General features: G+C 36.3%; 1 protein-coding gene across 3 annotated transcripts in view; it reads right to left on the bottom strand.

Annotated features, from left to right (window-relative positions):
- Positions 1-24,387, bottom strand: part of CDKAL1 (CDK5 regulatory subunit associated protein 1 like 1) — a 584,442-nt gene that overhangs the window by 191,510 nt on the left and 368,545 nt on the right. For all 3 annotated transcript variants that reach the window (XM_045551876.1, XM_045551874.1, XM_045551875.1), the window contains one exon: positions 16,850-16,995. In XM_045551876.1, coding sequence (XP_045407832.1) covers positions 16,850-16,995 — 146 coding nt within the window. The remainder of the gene's footprint in view (positions 1-16,849; positions 16,996-24,387) is intronic.

The following is a 24,387-nucleotide window of genomic DNA, read 5'->3' as shown; positions in this document are numbered from 1 at the left end:
CAATCATCGAAGCTGATCCTCTTAGAACTACACGAGAAGTTGCCGAAGAACTCAACATCGACCCTTTTACGGTCATCACGCATTTGAAGCAAATTGGAAGGTGAAAAAGCTCGGTAAGTGGGCGCCTCATGGGCTAACCCAAAATCAAAAAAATCGTTGTTTTGAAATGTCATCTGCTCTTATTGTATGCAACAATGATGAACCATTTCTCGATTGGATTGTGACGTGCAATGAAAAGTGGATTTCACATGACAACTCAAGACAACCAGCTCAGTGACTGGACCGAGAAGCAGCTCCAAAGCACTTCCCAAAGCCAAACTTGCACCACAAAAGGTCATGGTCACTGTTTGGTGGTCTGCTGCCAGTCTGACCCACTACAGTTTCTGAATCCCAGTGAAACCATTCCATCAGAGAAATGTGCTCAGCAAATGGATAAGATGGACTGAAAATTGCAGTGCCTGCAGCCGGCATTGGTCAACAGAAAGGGCCCAATTCTTCTCCATGACAACGCCTGACCGCACGTCGCACAACCGACGCTTCCAAAGTTGAACGAATTAGGCTACAAAGTTTTGCCTCATCTGCAATACTCACCTGACCTCTCGCCAACCAAATACCACTTCTTCAAGCATCTTGACAACTTTTTGCAGGGAAAATGCTTCCACAATCAGCAGAATGCAGAAAATGATTTATTTCCAGGAGTTCGGCGAATCCTGAAGCACAGATTTTTACACTACAGGAACAAACAAACTTATTTCTCATTGGCAAAAATGTGTTGATTGTAATGGTTCCTAATTTTGATTAATAAAGATGTATATGAGCCTAGTTATAATGATTTAAAACTCATGGTCTGAAACCGCAATTACTTTTGTACCAACCTAATAGTATAAATCAGTAAGTGGTAGGTGGTATAATAGTTGTTGTTATTGTTTCTTGTACTGTAGGCAATGGGGAGCTATAGAGGAATTCTGATCAAAGAAATGCAAGGTTTCTATTTTAGAAAGAACATTTCTGGCGATAAAGCGAAGGGTGGATTAAAGGGAGCGAGCCTGGAGTTATGAAAGGAATTTGGGAGGCAACACAATTCAAGAGAACTTTTCACCTACACTTTCTTAAGGGACGTGACAGAGGGCATGAAGAAAACAGACCTGAGTCATTTAGAAGATGACACTGAGGGGACCAGTGGCAGATTAGGCTGGGTGGGAGCAGGTAAGAAGGTAGTCCAAAAAAACTGTGCTTTGGATTAGGTTGGTTGGATGAGTGCCTGAAGGGCACCCAGGCCAGACAGCCAATCAGACAGACAGATATATGAGGGGGGAGGAGGATTGGTTGACTGAAATTGATTGATTTAAGGAGGAAGGGTTGGCCAACATAAGAAAGAAAAAATAAGGATGGAGGATCACCTGCCGGAGTCCATGATTAGGAATTTAACAAGAGCAGATACAGTGAAGGAGAGAGAGCAGAAACCAGAGTACAGAGGATGGAGAAGTGGATGGAAGGTGGGAAGGTGGGAGGGTGGAGGAGGCCACTCTTCAGAGACCTGCGCAAGGAGCAGGAGTGAAGCGGGGAGGCCACAGAGGCCATTGCAGACTCAGTACTGGGTCCTGGAGAACAGAGATAACTGGAAAGCTCATCGGGAGAAAGCTAACAAAGGAAAGAAAAAAATTATAGAGGTTTTGAGCTACAATGGAATTTAAAATAATTTAGCTCATCATTTTTATTTTATAGATGAAGAAACTGAGGGAATGCTAACTTACTTTCAGCCATTACAATTAGAAGCAGTAGCAAAAAAAAAAAAATCTGAGTTTCCCGTTCGAAGATTAGAAATATTCAGTAATAAGGAGAATCAGGGTTGCCAATAAACATTAAAGTAAGATTCGCCTGTGTTAGTCACAATAAAAATTGTAACAAAGAATCAATAAATGACTATGCTACACTGTTCTCTTTAGGTTTCATGAGTCTTTTTTGTGAATTCTTGTTTATTCAATTTAAGTTCTCATTTATAAAGATAATTGGTAAAAAGAAAAAATACCTTGAAAGATTATAATAAATCTACATATGTAATTAAATCTTCCACTATGAATGCCACCAGGAACAAAATAAAATAGTGGAAGTTAGAAGCAGGCTCTAATTTCCAGATCCACCATATATGTCCCTTCTCTCATCTTCTGTTTCCCAGGCTAAGACACAGGAAGAGTAGGAACTATCTACTTTGCATGGTTATTGTGAGAACCGAAGGAGATTATGAATTTAAAAACACCCCATGATCATAAAAGGTAGTCTATTTAGAACAGCACTTCTTGAACTATCTGTAGTGAATAACCAGTTTTCCCCTAATCCACATGGACTGATACTTTTCTAAAAACACAATTAAAGTCAATTGCTAAAAAACATAAATTTGATGCCTTGGGAATGTGAAATGATGACAAAAGATTTTAAGTGCCTGCCTTCAATTTCAGTAGTAATTCTGGTGTGGAGTAATTACAAAACATTTGCAAAGTATCAGCTCTGGTACTAGGCAATCTGAGCTCAAATTCTTCTCTACTATCTAGCATCTATGTAACCTCAAGCTCTCTGTGTGTCATTTCCTCATCTACCAAATATGGATGTCGATAGGGTTTCATTGACATCCTGTCTCATAGGGTTGTTGTAAGAATTAAATGAGTTCACACATATAAACCAATTTGAATAGTGACTGGTACATTTTAAATGCTCAATAAATATTAGTTATTAACAGAATTATTATTTGAAGGCAGTAAGCATAGTAATGCAGGGGATTACACTATGAAAGTTTTTAAGATGGAATCTGACTTTTTGATAAGTAGACAAACTCTTCAAAAATTATATCATAATTCTTGAAAGCACAAATTATTTAAAAGGGAAAAAATCAAGAAACCCATTAACAAGACTGTTGATAAGAGAACAAACTGGACAACGTAATAAATTTTTTCAGAAAAAAAACTCAATAAGAATAATATATTTTGCCAATTATACACTTGAGAGATTATTAAATCACAATAAATTAGAAAAAAGCATATGAAAAAGTCATTATTAGTTGAATGGAAACAGTATTTTCTAAAAGAAATCAGATGTTTGGTCTTATTTACGTGGTTAGACTAAAAACAATTTGCTTTAAATAATAATTAAGGGAAAAGAAATCTGTTTACCTCTTTAAAGGCTGCTAACAAAAAAACACTGATTTCATTGATCAAAATCAATTAAAAGGGTTATAAGGAGAAAATGCCTTTAAGAATCTAAGATATATAAAATAAATAAAAGCAAAAGCAGATCACATAAATAACTTCACACAAATCAGAGAAAATACTGGGTTGGAAACAAATGAAGAAAAATTTGATTTTCTCTTCTCCATCTCTTCTGTTCTAACGTGAAAGTATTTAGCAATTCTGGCAGCATGCTAACTGTAATGTACTAGTTGCCTCGAATTGGAAATGGTAGCAGAAGAAATATATAAAGATTGCATCTATTTTTAGTCTAGAGTGACGGAAGCAGTGGGTGGAAGGATATGCCCTAGATGGTATTAGAACCATAAAAGGGACTCACTGTGAGGCTGAGACAATTGCTACATACACACTACAAAAAGGAAATCTAGGACATGAGAAAACTGAGATGACACTGATTCCTGTTTGATACTAGGGACAAAATCCCTAGCAGTTAAATTTTTTTATGTTTTATATAAAGCAGTATTTTCTGATAGGCAATCAAAATAGACAGCTGATAATCAGCCAAAAATTCTTTAATTTGTGAGGTTATTTTAGTAAGTACGCATTTTTTAAAAATGAAACTTGCATCAACCAAGAACAAAACCAAATATTGACTGGGTCACGTGCAAAAAAACCAGGTATGATGCTCAAGAGAAAATAACTAGATACCTACAGTTAGAAGTATGATTATAAATTCAGTTCTTTTGAGGGGAAGTTATTAAACTGTAACATGAGAACTGTTAAAAAGTACATCGTTGTGGCAGAGATTTTTGGTAGCCCCTCCATATCCACTCCCTTCACCTTCCATAGAAATATATTTTGTGCTAGACACACAGATACCTGCAAGAAATGCTATATTTCCCAGTTTCCCTTGCAGCTACGGATGACCATGTCCTAAAAATCAATGAGATATAAGCGGAACTTGCAAGGTAGTAACCTTCAAGGTAGGGAGGGGTACACACTTCTTTAACTCTCTCTCTTTCTTGCTAGTTGTAATGCAGACTTGATGGCTGGATTTTAAGCACTCATTATGGACCATGAGATAGAAACTCCTGCTGAGGATAGCTAAGCAACAAGACAGAATCCTGAGTCTTTGATATTGTGGACCATTCCACCAGCATAAGATTGCTACCTCTTAAGGTTTCTTTTTTTTTTTTTTTTTAATATGAGACAGTAATATATATCTATTTTGTCTGAGATATTGTTCTATGTTTTTGGTCACTCACAGCCTACAGCAATCCAATCTAATGTGGGATACTATATACGATAGCACCTAAAAATGTGGCCCTAGTTCAGTTGGGCAGCAGGTAACAAGGACTCATACAGCAGGCTAGAAAGCTAATTAATGTTATATATTGGCAAAACATTTAGTTACATTGTCCCCTGCTGAACCTCAGAAGACAGAGGAAGTGTTAGCTAAGTTTATAGCTGCAAAGGTGTTACAAACAATTCAGAATGTTAAATATTAGCTGGCTCCATCTTACTGCTCTTAGCAACAAGCTCAGTGAGGCTGCAATGTTGCAAACTGAGATTTTCTTTTAAAAACCTCTCTCCTTGTGAATTACAATCAAATTTGACTGAGTCCCTTGACTTTGAGGTTTGCAGGTCTGCAAAAGCCAAGCAAAGCAATTACAAGCATTGGCTATGATGCCATAGCCACCTCAGAAGACTGGTGCCCCATCATATACTGGCTGAGTTTCCTGGCAGAGAAGGGACTAAGAGTGCTTCACATGGCCTCAAGGGAGTCATTGGTAAGTTCACAAGAGGGGAGAGGGACAGAGGACAAAGGCTAATAAATAAAAGATAGAGTCTTAAGGTTCAAAAATGTCCAGATAAGACCTTTGGCTATACTTGTTCATGGAACCAAAAGGCAACAGACTAGAAGTCTACTAAGTTTGTCAGGGAATTGGATTCCCAAAATACAGGATGGTCTGTATCACCTGCTACTGTACAACTTTTAAAGTAATTTCCAGAGCTCAAATCAGTACCAGAAAGAAGTATGGAACCTACTCAGAAAAGCATACCCCCTAGCACCTACCTCAGATATGGCCACAGAGGATGGGGCAACAGGGGACAAAAGACTAAGGACTGTTTCCCACAGAGGAAAACCAGGGGCTATTGTTAGGTAGGGATAAGGAGGAAAAGGAACAGATGGCACTAGGAGGTGCTTTGTCTACAACAGGAGGAACAAACTGACCAGAGGGGGCTTCAAAGAAGGAACAGATGCCATGTCAAGGGGATTTCCAAAGACTGAACAGATGTTTGGTCTACAATAGGGGGTCTCCAAGGACTGACCAACCAGAAAGAGGCAAAACATAAACAAAAACAAACCAAAAACCCATAAAGTGCAGATATGATCAAGGCCACAAAAGGGGGTCTTTGAAGCATACACAGAAACAAGGTGACAGCGTCCTCAAGTGACCCACCCTCATTAGCATAGTAAAAATCACACCCACCTGTGCCATGACAGTGTACAAAGGCCATGGCAACCTCCAGAAATTGCCTTACAAGGTTAAAAATCAGGAGGACTCACCATTCCAAAAACTCTCTATCCTTTCCCTCCAAATTCACGAATATTCCACCCCCAGCTTAATGTATTATTAGGGATTAGCATAGAAAACAGAACCTAACCCTGAGGTAACGCTGTTCCTTATTAGAGCAGTCCACTGTCTACTGACTTTGAGAGTGTACTATACTTTCTACACTCTGTCTTTAAACTCAGGGTCGTCTCCACTTGCAGAAATAGACGCATTGTCTTTTCAGAACATACTTTCGCTTTACAATAAAGGCTGCATGTGTATAAATCACTTTGTGCTTGTAAGTGTTCCATTGTTCTGGCCCGGCTTGTGATTCTTCCAAGCATGCAGGCAAAGAACCAGGAAAAACACACAAACCTGACACTATCATATGAGGTACTAAAGAATGTCCTTCAGTGGTAGGGTAGAAAGTCTTCGTGACTTCTACCCAGTAGCATTTTGTAATTCCTATTGAAAGCTGATGTGTGTTTCACATTCTCTCATTTTTCAAATGGGGGTTTTAAAAATTATTCCTATTCCATTCTTTGTTGGGAAGGTTGGGTTGCTTTTTAGTTTATATCTATCAGCTCATAGGAAGCCAGACCTAGACTTCCTGGAAAGGACAGAGCACCACCCAGAGAGCATGGACTCATAAGAGGACAGGGTAACTAGGAGACTTGGGGTTATCTCTTAGACAAAGGGTAAATTCTCTATGCAGCAAGAAGAGTGGCCAAACAGGGCAGACTGTGGCAAAGAGGGCTAATTGCTCCCCAATATCTCATCTCCCCTTCTTTCCAAGAGACTCTAGTTTTTAGAGGGGCACAAGACAACTCAAACTAAAGACTACATTTCTTAGCCTCTCTTACAAGTGTGTGTGGTCATATGACTAAGTTCTGACAATTGGATATAATCAAGTGACATGTGTGACTTTCAGAAAGCATTTAAAGGGAAAGAACACACACCCCTGTTAACACACCTTGCCTTGTTATTGTCTAGAATGCAGATCTGATGGCTGGAAATTAAGTAGCCAGGTTGGACCTCGAGATGAAAGTTCTATCGAAAGTTCTATTTGGCATCCCTGACATGCTGGAGCTTTTCTGGGTCCCACCGCCTAACTCTGAACTTCATTTACTTGACAGAAAAATAAACTTCTATTTTCTTTATGCCATAACTTTTTTTGGTCACTGCAAAGAAGCCAAAGTAGAACTTTTATATACATAAATAGATATATCTGTGCACACATGTGCATGTGTGTACGTACGTAACCTAGTTAAAGCCTTTCCCTATACTGGTAGATTAATTATAACACAAACAAAATTAAACCTATGTAAGAACTGTAATTCAGTATTTCTTTCTTAACCGTAATAGGTCTATAATAAACATGCATGTTTCTCCCATATCAGATTTAACACTGGGGTTTTATTACACTTATCGAATATTTTGGCTATAAGCATTTATATAATATTAACCATGATTTAAGACTATCAGTCCCTAGAAGACAGCTATCAAGTTTTAAGTGCCTAACATATATTCTATGACTGAAAAGTACTAGTTGAATAGATGTAAAACTTAGACCCTTTTGCAATTAATGTTAATAAACAGTAATTTTTTTTTTTTTTTTTTTTTTTTTGGTTTTACTTCCAGAATTTGAACTGGTCAGATCTTAATAATGTGAGATTCAGTCTCAAAAAACAATTATGGGTTACATCACCCAGTCTTCTTCCCCTGTTTGCTGCTGACTTCATTAATTAATGATATCTTTCAGAAATTACTGCAAAGTCCAATAGAACATTCAAAAATTACATGCACTGTACATGCTCCCTTGATTTCTTTCTGGTTTTCAGTAGGATAATAAAGTTCTAGAGTAGACCATCCAAATAATGAGGACTCAGTAAATGTGTACAGAGAATGATGACAAGGATGAGCATGAAGAGGCAACAGTGACCAATAATTGACTCTTTCTTTCTCTCTGAGCCTGCAGCAAGTGGTGGAATGGATCAGTGGTTAGGAATGTAGGGTGTTCACAGGCAGGAGTTTGAGCTAGATATTTAACATTCTCGGCTCTAAGAAAGATGAATAAGAGGAAGAAATGAGGACTTAAAGTTTTGAAACATAGCAGACTGCAAAGGATAATAGCTCTGTAATCTGTAACAACCACTGGGACAGCATTTTATTTTAAAACACGTACTTATACATATACACTTCATTAAGAAACTCTACAGTTTTACAAAGGCGTTGTTACAGATAAAACCCTCATTACTTCTATTTGTAGTTTTTCTCCTCATGGTCACATTCAAACACAGCTTCTTTAAAAAAATTGTATTTAAATTGATACATAAGAATTGCACATATTTGTGGAGGTGTATGTGATATTTTGAAATATGCACATAATGTATAATGATCAAATCAGGTTATTTAGGATCTCTATCACCTCAAACATTTATCACTTCTTTGTATTAGGAACATTCCAAATCTTCTCTTCTAGCTATTTTGAAATAGAAATTGTTGCTAACTCCAGGCACTGTACTGGGCTATAGAACACTAGAACTTATTCCTTCTATCTAAGTATTTCTTTGTGCCCATTAACCAACCCCTCTTCATCCTCCCAACCCTTTCCCACCCTCTAGTAATTGTCATCATTCTACGCTCTACCTGCATGAGATCAACTTTTTTAGCTCCCACGTACGAGAACATGCGATAGTTGTCTTTCTGTGCCTGACTTATTTCACTTAACATAATGACCTACCGTTCCATCCATGTTGGTGCAAATGACAAGATTTCATTCTCTTTTTATACTGAATAGTGTTCCAATGTGTATATATACCACATTTTCTTTATCCATTCATCTGAGGATGGACGTTTAGGTTGATTCCGTATCCTGGCTATTGTGAACAGTGCTGCAATAAACATGGGGGTGCAGACATCCCTTTGACATACTGATTTCCTTTCCTTTGGATAAATACTCAGTAGTGGGCTGGCTGGAGCATATGGTAGTTCTGTTTTTATAAACACAGAACCTTATCATCCCCTTTACCCAGTGACTGGACAGAGAGTGAAGGTAAAAAGGAGGAGATAGTGACTATAAAAAGATGTATTAAACCTCTAAGAGAAGGCATGTATAATTTAAAATTGTCTATTTAATAGCATAGTAAAATTTTTAATTGGAAAATTATCATCCGTTATAATATTTCCAAAAATTATCCTATCTGGAAATAATTATAATAGCAATGAATAAAGTTTGGAGATTCACAGGCTAGAGCTTGAATCACAACTCTGCCAGTTATTAACTCTGTGACTTCAGGCAAGTCCCTTAGCCTCTATCTGCCTTAATTTCCTTACCTGTAAAATGGGGATAATAATACTTTCACCTAATATGTGCCATTGTGAGAATTAAATGAGTTAATCCACACAAAGCACTTAGCACACTGCTTTCCACATATTACAGGCTCAATAGCCTAATAATTACTGTTAGCTATCAGCCAGCAGGGCTTCACAGAACACAGAATCTCTAAGTATTATGTTTCACTAAAGGAAATATATCAGTTTCTCTGCAAGGAGCAGAGAATTTTCTTGTTTATGAAAAGAGAGCTTTAATTAACACAGACTGAGAAATACTACTCTGAGCCTTACTCTTATTGGGCCCAGAGTAAGTGCCATTAATTCAACGAATAAATATCATGCCTGCTTCTTGCTCTTGCGCCCTCCCTGCCATGTATACAATATAGAGATGTGTGGGTGTCAGAGAGGGAAAGCCAAGCACTGTGCTAGGAACTGGGGGTGCAGCAGTTAACAAAGGACCATGAAGACTTCTGACAGCACACCCCAATAGCTTTTGAAGATTCACAGTATTTGGAAAAGAAAATAATCTAACAATACCTTTTTTTCATACTCCCCAGAATACCTAGCCCAGAGCTTGCTTACAAAAGGCAACTCTCATTGACATTTGACCCGTACTACTTTCCTTTTCTTAAAACTGTGTCATCCGTTGGCTTCTGGGTTATTATTAATATTTCCTCCTGGGTCTCCTCCTACACTGTTCTGACCCTGCCTTTTTAACCTGTCACAGAGTCTTTTCTCCTTTTCCATCACTTAAATATTGGTGTTTCCTAGATTTCCGTTCCAACCTTTCCTTTTTCTTTCTTCCAGATGATATCATCATCCATAGCTTCATCTACTACTCAAATGCTGATTGCTCCCAAGCATTTATTTCTAGACCCTCATATCTCTTCTGGGCACCTGACCCATATTTTCTAGAGTGTAAGGGGGCTCATTCCCCTATCTTCTTGGTTAACTGTATCACTTTCCACTACGTCTTACTTAAGATACCAAGGAGCTATGTTTGACACCCATGTAAGCCTTCTTCATCCTCTCTTCTAAGTGTACCCTGTAAATTTCACCTCCTTAATATTTGTTGAATCCACTTTTTTGTCTCCATTGCTAGAGCAACATGCCTTAGATTAGACCAACAGTACAACACAATGATTAAGAGCACTGGCTGGGTAAACACATGGCCTGGATTTTCCTTTTCTTTCTTTCTTTTTTTAGAGACAGGATCTTATTCTGTTGCCCAGGTTGGAGTGCAATGGCACAATCATAGCTCACTGCAACCTCTAACCCCTGAGTTCAAGTGATCCTCCTGCCTCAGCCTCCCAAGTAGCTGGGACTCCAGGTGCACACCGCCACATTCAGCTAATTTTTAAATGTTTTGTAGATATGGGGTCTCACAATGTTGCCCAGCCTGGTCTTGAACTCCTGGGCTCAAGTGATCATCCCACCATGGCCTCCCAAAGTGCAGGGATTACTGGCATGAGCCACCATGCCCAGCTAGGATTTTCATTAAGGTTCTATCATTAATCGTATGCCCTACATCAAATTACTTAACATCTTTGGGCCTTGAGGATTAAATAAGCCAACACATGTAATGTTTTCACAGTAGTGCTTGGCACAAAAGTAAACACTGAAAAATATTAGATAATAGTTTTATTTCTATATTATTATTGGTATTTTAATTATTGCATTTATTACAGTTCTAGGCATACAACTGATAAACGAAAAAAATGAATCATTTAATTAACCTATGTTATTAGAACCAGTAAAAAGAACCACAGCAAAAATTGAGGATCTAGTCTTATTATGTGTTAATTCATTGCGGGCTTTCAACAGGTATTTTTAACCATTCTGAGCTCTGACATTCATTTTATGAAATGCAGATTAAAAAGATTTATCCTACCTACTTGACTAAGTTTTTGTAACACCATCATGAGATAATATGTAAGCCCTGTGCAATAAGAAAAGCATTTTGTCAATAAAAGGAAAAATGCTATTAGTACACTACTTCATAGATATGTGATTTGACCCTTATTTTTATGATACAACACTAAGGCAGGAAAAATGTACAAAAGATGAAAGAAAAATGGATTCTGAAAGGAATAACACAATCATATGATAAAGGAAGGATATAAAGTGGAGTTTAGGAATGATAAGATTTTTCTGATGAGGCTAGAAGGAAAATGGAAAACTGAATCAAGAGAAAATATAGTTGACTTCAACCAATTAATCAAATTTGAGATAGTGCCAAAATCATATGGTATTTATTAATAGTACATGATGTCACAATCTATTCAGCATATAATATTCTAAATATAAAATCATGTTGAAAAAGAAAAAAAGTAAATATGTTTTCCTACTAGATAACTGTTCCAATGATACATCAAATATATATTTATTATCTTGAAAAGTTCTAAAAGTAGCAATGGAAAGAGGGGAAAAGAATTTCATTATCTCAGAAAGACATTTGAAAAAAGATAAAACAGTGAACAAGACCTTTGGGATACCCAAAATAACAATCTAGTCACAGATATTAGAAATGATGAAAAAAAGCCAGAAAATATTTTTAAGGGAAGTATTTTGCCTAAATTATTTTGGAGGTGGCTCTTCAGTGAACAGAAACACATCTGGGAATGCATCTGGAAGAAAACATAATTGTCCAATCCTTGCTGAATCATGTGTGGGTCTTTTTCTTTTTTGTAATTTCTTTTTCTTTATTCTGACAAATATTCTGCTTATGTTTCCAAGCACTAGGAATAAAACTAGATGAATAACGAATAATAAAATACACATTTAATGTAACTTCTCTTTTATAAGATTGTGTTCCAATAAGGACACATGGACTAATGGGAGAGAAAAATAACTCAGGATGTTAATAAATTACCAACATTTTTTGCAGAAAGACAGGAAAAGTAGGTCACAGGATAGGCTGGACAATATGAGTTAACTCAGTGACTCACAGAACTCATCCTGCCAGAGTGACACTGGCTTTGTGCCCTTGTGCCCCTTCACATGTATGAGTGCACAGTGGAGAGATCAGATGATGAAACTCTCTGCAAGGCTGCCATTTCCCCTCTAGTTTGTTCTCCCACCAAAAAAAAAACAGGATTCCCCTTTACCCCTGAATAAATGCTCATTGCTTACTAGTTGCAGCATTTCACTGGGTAATCTCTGGGTATGATAAACTTAGGGGAATAGGAACCAATCTCACAGTGCTAAAAGGGTTAATATTCTCTCAAAAACAAAAATTAACCTTGAAGGACACAGTACATTAACAAATGATAATGGAAAATTCTGATATCATAGGATTAAAGATCAACATGAAAATGCTACAGGAAGATGAAACTTACTCTAGATCCGTGCAACTTGCAGGTAAATACCTGTCAGCTAATTCATTCAAAATGTATTTACTAAGTGAGGAAGATGGAGATGTTAACTAGTTAAGGTCTAGTTAAAATAAACCAAAAAGTCACTGGACTTCCAACAAAATAATTTGTCTAAACACACAGGTCTTTTAATACATAAACTGTTTCATTTTTTAAAATATATCTATCAATAGGATATTCTTATATGTTTCCTTCACACTTTAATGTGTGAATCTGAGGATTCAGATTCTTTTACTTAGCATTAAAACATATGCTTAAGAACTCTGCATGTTGTCATTTTTTGGATGTACGTTAACACACGGTTTATGTTGGAGAGTGATTGTAAATTCACGGCTGCTCAAAGGAGGGGGGCCCAATTGAAGTCCACGTCCAAGGCCTCAAGGTCCTGGGAACCCTAATTATATCATCCTTAACATAACGAAGCACAAAATCTCTCAAAATGACATGAAAAAAAGCGAATCATTCAAGTTTTATGCTTTTCTTTGTTTCCAATAATATGTTAAAAAGATAACAGAGATACCAGTTAAGTGATAATGAGTGAAAGTAGTAAAATTTATGAGGTACTTATTAAAAAATATAAAAATACAGATTCTTTCTAAAACTAGACTTGCACCTCTTACTTATTCTATGTATTAATAGTTTTCTTCCAATAGTCCTATAAATCCCATCATATAGTTCAAAAAATCATCTTACCCATTTAAATAAAAACATCAAATTACTTAGTTAATAATGTTCAACTGGATAAATAAATCTGAATAGAATAATGTAAGTCATATGATTGTCTGTTCATGACCAGCTGTTTTAAATTAGTATATTAAGTAATTTACACACTCCTCTTTGCAAAGGTTGCATGATTTAATAAATTCCCATATGCCTCAACATGTGCCAACACTACTAGGTTATCTTCGATCCAGCTGCTGTTATGGTAATAGCTGCCAACTTCCAAACAACTGAAGAGAATAATGAATCAGCTTCAACTTGGCTCATATGTAAACTTATACTGCTCCCAGCTAAAACATGGGCCATTTTCAACTGTAAAGAAAATTAATTAAAAAGATTTCACCTCCACTGTTTGAGAAACATGGCTCTAAAAATACCACTGAATTAGAAGTTTAAAAGCCTACAGCTTCAGGTAAACTCCCATAGGTTGGATTTCAGTCTTAAATGCTGTATGTTGTTTTAAAGACTGGATTTTTTTTCAAGGAAACAGATCAGGTAACGCCTTGTTCCTAATATTCATACCATGAATATTTGAGAAGCCTCACACTGCTGGAGACAGGAAAAGAGAAAGAGAGAGAGAGAGAGAGAGAGAGAGAGAGAGAGAGAGAGGGAGGAAGAGAGAGAAAGAGAGAGAGGGAGGAAGAGAGAGAAAGAGAGAGGGAGAGACTCTTATTTGTCAAAGGTTAATTACAAAAAATGCTTCAAAGACTTCAGAGCAAATGAGATATAAGCGAAAAGGTCCACATTTAGACAGGATTTAAAAGCGAATAGAAGAAGAAAGCACCAAACATACTATTTTATAAGTCAAGATCATTTTATGAATGAGTGTTAGGCACAAATCTGGGCAACATGATAGTGTTAGGCCCTCTAAGAATGAAGATATTGTACTGAATTTTAATAAAGGCTGGACAAAAAAATTTGTGCTAGATCAGTTACCCAGACTAATGGTTCTGTAGAAAGCCCTGAAACTTTGGTGTTTCCAAAATAAATACTAATCTATTTGGCATAAAGCTATACTAGTTTTTATGGAGAAAAGTAAGCCAAATATAAGAGAAGTTTGCTTAAAATATTTCATTTATTTTTAAATGTCCATAGGAGTCGAAAATTACTTACTGGATGGACTTACCCAATAAGATAGGAAAACTCTTTTTTTACTAAAGGGCAAAGCTGTATTATACTGTCCTCACAGGAGTAAGGCTGTACTATTTTTCACAACCAACAGGATGGACTGGATGAAACACAATTTTATGGTTCTGATGAATCGTCTAAAACTAGGCAAGGATCACTTTATTAGCAGTGATGACCTGATTTCTTCTTTTTTTAAAATAAGGTACCTGAAAATTTTTCAGTCATCTGCCATATAGGCAGATATACATACCAGCATATCATACTGGCTGCCTGCTACAGTTTTCCACTGTATCTTACTTATAATAATCTAAATGTGAAATTATATACCCAGGTTGCTTCTGCCCTTGCTGTGTATACACAATACAGTGCTAATTTTAAAATCTCTTGGAGATGCTAACTGGCTAGACTCATACTCCACAATTCTAGTGATTCACAGCATTTGAAAGTGAATTTGTGGATGGATGGGTATGGGATGGGGTGTCTTCTCCAGGCATCTCCAATATCCTCTCCGGGGATCTCTGATACTTCTGTTGCTGGAAATACTGGATGTCCCTGGGCAATGTGTTTGGTTCTAGGATCCTCCAGTTAGTTGAACACTTCTAGAAGGCTACATGGATGCCTCACAGTAACTCATAATCCAAAGAAAGGATTTCTTTCGGACTTTAGCCCTGACTTTAGCCCATAAATATAGGCAAGAGACTATTTTTTAATATCTTATTGTGATCATCTTTTCACCTCTATATAGCTCACAGAGGCTGATGAAACTGTTCAAGATGCAACAGATTTAACAGGTCCATCTTCAGAGCAACATAAAAGGCCAGAACTTGTTGTGAAACTGTTGCCCAGGTAAGTAGCCATGGTAATTCCCCAAACAACTGAGTCAGCATTCACCCAAATGGAGATAAAAGAGAGGTGCTAATTTCCTAACCTCATTTAATAACACTAATGCAAAAACTATTTGGAAAGTGTTCTAGACTATTCTGCACAATGGGATGCATGTCTACACTCGGCAACGTATTGTGTAACAAGTATGAAGTGTGCACATTATTTGCCACTGCTTTAATAAGCAAAGAGGCAAGAGAAATTTCATAGATAAAACAATTTTTTTGCAATTTTGAAAACATTCCATTTACCAGCACCAGTGTACCCAAAAAAACTGTCTTGCACGAGACAAGTTTACTTGCGGTAATTTAGAATAAATGCAAGGAAGGGATGTGCGCCAACAATAGACATGTAACATAAAAAGCTTTACTTTTTAGCCTTGTCCAGTTCTGTTCAAGATATGAAAATATTAGAGACGGCAGAGATCCATTGTTATTGTTTTCTACTTTGAAGGCTGTATGTACTAAATAATTATAAAATCTTGGAATAAATATCCCTTCTATTCACTGATTTGAATATTTGAAAGATCAGCTGTATTTGTTTGCACACTAAGTGTCTTTATTATCAGTGGTTAGGATAATCAAGAAATGCCTAAAGGTAAAAAAAAAAAAAATTAGAAAGATACATGAAAGAAAGATGCAGAAAGAAGGAAAAAGTAAAAAGATTTGAAATCATATGCCGTAAGGATAAATGACTAATTAAAGTTGGAAAAAATAATTGTTTACAATTTGTATAAAGCAATCATATCCATGTAGTACTTCAACATAGTACAAAGGTACATAATTATAAACAAGAAGATGGAAATGAAAAATTGTATCTTAATTAAGAAAAACGAGAGAAGAAAAATTATGGAAAAAATTTATGGAAAGTAGGAGGACCCATGCCACAAATATGCCAAGATAAATGATACACCCCCAGAGGGAAGAACAGTGCCCTAGACTTGAGAAGACTCCGTATGACCTTGGCCAGCACTTCTATTTCCTGCCTTGCATAATCACAGGAGGCATTCAGTGTTTGGTGATGATGAGAAATAGGATTTTGAAGAACATAATTATGGGCTGCAAGTGTTTTCTGTGGAAACAAAATTATCGTTCATGTCTGAGATTGTGTAAATATGCCTTAATTTTGGTCAATAGCAATTTGAACTTTAAAAAACAGAATCCTCAGACCTCCTTATAAATCACAATTCTTCAACCAAACTTACAGGGATTAGTATGTAAAAGAAAAGACATTTCAGATACTCATTAAAAAAAAATGCTATTTAGTAGAAAATTACCTATTTTGTAGTGACACGATTTGGCCTACCTCCATGTCAAAATCAGCTCACAACTTCAAAAAGCCACATTAAAGGAGATTTAAGCAGAGCAAAGCTAAAGCAGTTTTCATCTACCAGCTCAGGTACAAAAATAATCACAATTCGCATTACCTTAAAAAGACTGGCAATCTTACACAAATTAATGGTGTGTCATGTACAGATGGAAGGTGGATATAAACTGAGGAGAAAGAAAAACCCACATCAAAGGGGCCCAAGGAAACTTAAAGGCTTTGAAAGCTTCGAAAGTCTCGCCTTCTCTCTTGTACCTTTAATTGTGAGGCAGCAGTAAGTGCATTTTGCCACATGCTTTTGAAAGAAAAAAGAAATGGTTATTTTCTTAAGTACTAACAGACTTACTTCTCTTTCAGAAAATCCACTACTCTTTTGAAGTCGGCCACGCAGTACTCTCTTTTCATTTCCATGAGTACACTGTCAGAGGCAGACTGGACTGGTATGTGCAGAAAAGCGTAGACTCTGGGATGATTAAGGATTTTTGCCATTTCCTTAAAAAAAATGGAAGGAGAAAACATTAATCATTTCAACAAATCCAGGAATGGGTTCCTTCAGATCAACGCTCACAAGTGCAAGCAGATAAACATACTAGTTGAAAACAGACCAATCATCAAGGCTCTTAAAGTGAACATTGATTGGTAATAGTCTATGATGATATGTTAGAATTTAATATTACTTTCCAAGAATTCCACAGAAGAATTATTTCCTCATGCTCATTATCTTCCCTAGGTGACAGAGATAAAGTTATATAATGCCTAAAGAGTAAAAAAGATTTTTGAGTACTTCAAAAAAACACCACTCCTACTTCACTTCAAAGAAGTTTTATGTTCTGCCTGTTACATTACAAGGAGAAACAACAATATTTAAGACAAACAGTTGAGACCTCATAATCCCAAGTACTTGAATAGAGAAAGTTTCCCAATTTAGGTTAAGACGACACAGTTTTTTTTAATATTGAAGGAGGAAAAAAACCTTACAACTCATCTGTGTCTTCTTCCTTATTGAAGTCACTTAATGAACACATTTTTTGAGACTTTACTATGCAAAAGGCACATGACCAGACCAACCAGCTCACCACGGGCACCTACTGACATCCATGTTTAAGATGCAAAAAAGAAGGGGAAGAAGAATGTATCTTGCAAAGTTAAAAAGAGCAAATACAAGAGAAGCAAACTAGGAAACTCAAGAGTGTTTTTAAAATTTCTCCGAGGATACGAAGCGGGTGCAAAAAGGAGAGAAGTGAAGCTGTGTGACTTAACCATCTATGCAAGCATTACGAAAACCAGTTAACATGGCCCTTCCCACTGCTGCAGGCAACCAGGTCATCAATCTGGGAGAAGGGAGGAGAAAGGAAAGGAGACAGTGAAAGAGACGGAGAAAGAATGAGAGAGCAGAGTCCAGCAGTGAACAAAAATGTCAAAAAGGAGATGCTCATTAATAACTTGCACGTGTCCATTGATTTTTAGTTTTTTAAGTACTGTACTTTCAAATCGGTTATCTCATTTCATCCTTCAAACAATATTGTGAAGGATCTTCTGGAGTCAAAGAGCCAGCTCATTCCACAGTTACTTCTTAGTTACTCAAGGGTCAGCCGTGCATAGGGATCAACCACGCACTCTGTTTCTCCATTTTTTTTCCATTGACTGTGCACGTGAGCATTTTTACCAAAGTGGAAGCCCAGAGATGAACTTAAATCAGTCACCTTCTTAGCAGCAGTTTGGTTGTCTACAGAAATATTCTTTCACTAAGAAATTCAGATTACCAAATAAAATTACTCACAGATATCCTTTATTCACATCTTCTCTACCAAGAATAGGTTTATACATATTGGTATATATAGACTACTAAATTGGAATTGAAGTTGAAGAATTTCTTGTTCAGTAGAAAAATAACTGGATACATCTTTAGTGAACACCTACAGGGTAGACAGCTGTGTGAGGCAGACTCACACCTACCATTTCGTACCCTCCAGAAAATACGCTGGCCTTCTGCTATGATTCTTTGCCTTTCAGCTTTTTCACAATTGAACATCAAAATCCCCCAAAAGTTAGAGTGAAATAATTGTACTAAGATCTTTGCTTTCTCAAGGGGCAGGACTCACAGCTTTAGATGGCTTTTGACGTACCTATTGTGGTGAGAAATGACATCTTGACACATATCACACTTTGTGAGATGAAACTTAACTCTCAGTCTCTGTGCCTTTTTCTCATCTGTAAAATGGAGAGAGTGATAATGTCCACCTCACAGAGTTACTGAGCTACTGTGAAAATAAATGAGGGCGATTCAGTACGTGCTTGTAGAGTAAGCACTCAGTATATAAATCATCTAATATTCCTCTTCCTTGGAAAGTACTTAAAGTTCCTGGTATCGTAATTTCATCCAAATTAATGGGAACCTTATCAGTAATAAGCTAGTTCCCTAACTAGCAAGTGAAGGAGAGATAACTGGTGCTGATTTGCCTAACAAAAAAATTTTAAAGGGGTACCCAAGCAAATGTGACCCCAGGCCAGAAAAGGCAGTGCAGTTTCTCTTAGAAACATTCAGGGTGGCCTCCTACTATAAACAGGATACCGCATTAGATGAAGTTTTGCCCAGTCACAGCATGTCAATTTACAAATTAAAATGTTAATAGCAAATAAGTAGGATAAATGTAGTAGTTTTTCCCTTTGGTTCTCAAAATAAACCTTTCCACTAGTAATTACTTTCAGCTTTATACTACAGACTTTGCAACTTTATAATGCTAGGCACTAGCACACAAAATAAAAATAAACCTGCCCCTTAATTAAAGTCTATGTTTCTGCCACTAAGAGAAGCATGACTTAGCATAGATTAATGTAGCCCCAAAGAGACACAGTACGTTATTTTTTGTTTTCTTTTTTCTTCAACCCCCCTTCTCACTCAGCGCTCTTGGTTAAGGATAACCTACGTTCTCTTCACCTTTCAAAAACTTCTTCCTCTATGATCTCTCAGCAACCTGTTCCTGGTGTTACTAAAATGTGTACTTAGTCTTACCTGGCAATATGATAATCAATCTCTAGAACTGAAAGCTCTACAAGGGCAGGAATTATTTTACTCCTCTCTCTGGATCTCTGCAATAGCTAGCACTGTGCTTAGCACACCACTGAACATTCAAAAATAGATATGTATTAAAATTACATCAACATGCATAAAAAGATATTTTAACTGCTTTTTGATAGTAAGACAATTTTCATTAGTACTAGACAGAGAGGTGAGGAAGCTGCAGAAGAAAAGTCTGAAGCTAGCAGAGGTTGGTCCATGAGGTTTAAGGAAAGAAGCTGTCTCTATACCACAGAAGTGCAAGGTGAGGCAGCAAGCAGAGATGTAGAAGCTGCAGCAATTTACACAGAAGATATAGCTAAGACAACTGATGAAGGTGGCTACGCTAAACAGATTTTCAACATAGATGAAATAGACTTCTACTGGAAGAAGATGCCATCTAGGACTTTCATAGCTAGAGAGGAGAAGTCAATGCCTGGTTTCAGAGTTTCAAAAGATAGGCTAACGTTCTTGTTAGGGGCTAATGCAGCTGGTAGACTTTAAGTTGAAAAAATGCTCATTTACCACTCTGAAAATCCCCAGGCCCTTAAGACATGTGTGAAATTGACTGTCTGTACTCTGTCAAGGTAACTACAAAGCCTGGAAGATAGCAGAACTGTTTACAGCACGGTTTACTGAATATTTTAATTCCACTGCTGAGACCCACTGTTCAAGGAAAAAAAAAAAAAAAAGACTTCTTTCAAAATATTACTGTTCAATGACAGGTACCTAGTCATCCAAGAGCTCTGATGGAGATGTACAAGGAGATTAATATTGTTTTCATGCCTGCTAACACAACATCTAATCTGTAGACAATGGATCAAGGAGTAATTTCAACTTTGTCTTATGATTTAAGAAATACATTCTGCAGGGCTATGTAGCTGCCATAGATAGTGATTCCTCAATGGATCTTTGTAAAGTAAATTGAAAATCTTTTGGAAAGGATTTGTTATTCTAGACACCATTAAAAACATTCATGATTCACTGGAAGAAGTCAAAATATCAATATTAACATAAGTTTGGAAGACACTGATTACAACCCTCAGGGACGACTATCGCTCACTAACAGCTCAGACGATCGTTAGCATTTTTTAACAAGAATGTATTTTAAAATCAAAGTATGTACACTTTCTTAAGACATAATGCTAATGTACCTTTAATAGACTACAGTACATTGTAAGCATAACTTTTATGGGGAAACCAAAAAATTTGTGTGACTTGCTTTATTGCGATACTTGTTATTGTGGTATGGTCTGGAACCAAAACTGCAGTATCTCCGACGTACGCCTGTAAAAATCAAGACATTTTAAAGGTGGCTAGCCCCATCATGGGTTATATTTCTTTAGACTGGAATCACAACATATTTTCTTATGGAAGTAATTTGTAAATGACGTACAGGGTCCCAGATTCACCAAAGGAAAAAGCACTTAATTCAAATCGTGGCTGATAGAAGAACGGCAGCCATGAGCCACCGTGTGCTCTGAGCTGGGTGAGTCTGAGCAGAAGGGCAGGTATGTAAGTGGGCATGTACATGCACACAGGGTGTGTGCCTGGGTGTGGGATGGAGGGTTTGAGGCACTCTGGTAGCAGCTAGCATGGAAAAAGTAGCTGTTTTAATATAAAGTCTTTTATAATTTAAGGATTGATGTATAAAGACTGCTTAAAATACACATGGTGACTTATTGTATAGGCAGGGACTGGAGAATGGCTAGTCAGATCAACAAAACAGTGTTTCTATCTGATACTACTACTTGGAGTTCTCTTCTTACACAGTGATAGTCATCCCAAATGTTTGTTATTTTTTTCTGAACTTAAAATATATATAAAAAGTAAACTGAATGAAAACAAATTTAATTTTACAAAGCATTCTTATGTATGGGTAAATTTTTAAAAGAACTGCTAAGTTTCATTTTTATTGAAAATGAAATCAAATTAGTCATCATATTCTACCTGGTTTTGAATATACATACACTATCAGCTTAACAAAATCATTCAGTATGTGAGAGTTTATAAAATATGTTAATACTTGCATTCAGATTCATTTGTACTCATTGATAGTTATCATAAAGCCCTCTCAGATTATAGCTTAGTTATGAAGTATATGCATGTTTAAAATGCAAAACTTTACAGTGCTATGTTGTTTTCAACTAATCTAAGTTACATGATAAAGCAAAAAACCTTCAAAAAAAGAGAAACTATACCATTCCCTTTAAACATTTTAAAAATAGCTTGAGATATAATTCACATACCATACAATTCATCCATTCAAAGTATGCAATTAAATTTTTTTAGTATATTCACAGGGTTGTAAAACCATCACCGCAATCTAATTTTAGAACAGTTCCTCCCTAAAACAAACCCTGTGCCCATTAGCAGTCACTCCCATTCTGCCCCATTTCATGAACCCTTGTCCTAGCCCTGAACAACCGCTAGTCTACTTGCCATCTCTATAAATCCGTCTATTCTGGACATTTCATATAAATAGAATGATACAATATGTGGTCTTCTGTGACTGGCTTCTTTTACTTATAATATTTTCAAGGGTCATCTATGTTGTAGCATCTAAGCATTTATTTCAATTAAACAATAAAACATAGAAATTTAGAATTTATTAAATACATCATTTCATGCAAAACTATTTCAGATGTTCTGAATATTATTGGCTTCATTATGATGGTAAAGCAAGTTTCACCCACACTTACTGGCTTTAACAGAAACATTCTAATGGCATTAATTTGCTAAAGATTAGCTGGTATAGATCTTATTAGAAAAATGTAATAGACAAAAGATGGGGGAAAAATATAAAAATTCCTTAAAAAATTGGTTCTCTTAAAATGAGAACAACAGGGGCTATAAATGATAATGATATTATGTGGGTTTTTTCCTATTTTTTGTTTTGTTGTGGTAAAATATATATAAATTTACCATTTTAATCATTTTTAAGTGTATAATTCAGTGACATTAAGTTTAGTCACAATGTTGTACAACCATTACCCACTATCCGTTTTCAGCACCTTTGCATCTTCCCAAATGACACTCTGTACCCATTAAACAACTCTCCCTTCCCCCCTTCCCCAGCTTCTGGGAACCACTATTCTACCTTCTGTCTCTATGCATTTAACTACTCTAGATAGCTCATGTAAGTGAAATCATATAATATTTGTCCTTTTGCTTCTGGCTTAGGTCACTTAGCATAATGTTTTCAAGGTTCATCCCTCCAGTAGCAATATTATGTTGCTTGTTTATATGTTGTTTTCCAGGCAGTTGGTAGCTCTACTCTCAATGCCAGAGCACACTGTATAGACTTCTATTTGCACTTATTTCCCTGTCTTGCAATTAAACCATACATCCTCAAACCCCACAGGACTTTCTTGTTTATCTCCCCATTTCCTTGCTCAATGGCTGGCCCTAAATACTTAAATTGTAGTTGCATGTATGAAGGATTGAATGCCCCAATCAGTTAATCAACATGGTTATTTTGGGGTGAGTCCTACAAAGGTTTCTACGTAATGGTCACAATAGCAGTGCCAGTGTTCTAGGAGATCCTATTTGGAGTCACACTCAACACTCACAAAGTCATATAAGTCAAGATAGAATAAAAAAAGAAATATATTTCACCCATTACTTCATTAATTACATTATAACAGCTATGAAGTGAATTACCAGTACCTATGTTTACTCTAGCAATTTAATAATAAATTATCATTAATAGCATCAGAGAGTGAATGAGGGAGCAGAGGAAGGAAAATTTCCAATCATTATGTCCCAAATGGGAAGGAATAGATATTCCGAACAGATTCTAATTTACATTTGATCTATAACAATTATAACAGAAAATTCATTTCTAAACTGCAAAGAGTTAACATTTTCAGTATTTGCACTGAAATAGGTTGAAATAAAATGTCTGTTCTAATTAGCTTTCACAGCAAAGTAAAAGGACCTCAGTGCTCCTTCACCACGACCACTTCATCTCAGTGTCAGAGTCAACAATCAGGCTTTACATTACCCAAGATAAAAACACACTTCTTGATACTAATGTCAAAATGCTAAGAGTTATAATTATGCACACAAACACATCTATTTTCAACTGATGTTCTCAGTGTTTTATTTTATTTTTAAATTATGATTCTGCTTTGTTAAGGCCAAGAAATCAAAACACAGTTCTTGTATCCTGATTATAGTAGTGGTTACACAAATCTATACATATCTTAAAATTATATGAAACTGAACTCATACCTAAAAGTCAATTTTATTGTATTAATCTGAAAATAAAATAACAGAGAAAAACAGGAAAATCTGTTGTGATTCAAACACTACATGATATGGATAGGTATATATTAAACAAAATGTATAATCCACTTAAAGGTTACTTTTTTCCATTTAAGAAAAGATTAAGTATACTAAACACTAAAAGAATGAATCAACAGCTGACCAATTTAGTGGAGAAAGGGCAGCCCAGTTAGATTGCACATTCAGCTCAGATATTCCTATTGTCTTAAATTGGCTTCTCTTAAATATGATTAAGTAATTAGGGAATCCGATCGAAACGCAGATGTTAAAGATTCATTTAAAATACTGAAGTCATTTATCTATGATCTGATTATCCAAATTGAGGTTTACCTTAGACAACTTTTGTTTCATGTATTAGGCAGTACATGGTAGAAAGTGGTACAGTGATTTAGGTGCTTTAGTTATGAGTTCCTTGGTATGCAAAATGCTGCAGCTAGGCAAGTACTTCTTAACCATCAAACTATCTTTCTGTGATTGGGGATGCAAAGCAGACAATAACCTCCTCCACGTTTTATAAACATTTAAACACATTATTG

The sequence above is a fragment of the Lemur catta genome, chromosome 5 (assembly GCF_020740605.2).
Source record: "Lemur catta isolate mLemCat1 chromosome 5, mLemCat1.pri, whole genome shotgun sequence".
Taxonomy (NCBI): Eukaryota; Metazoa; Chordata; class Mammalia; order Primates; family Lemuridae; genus Lemur; species Lemur catta.
This window is presented reverse-complemented; position numbering and strand designations above follow the sequence as displayed.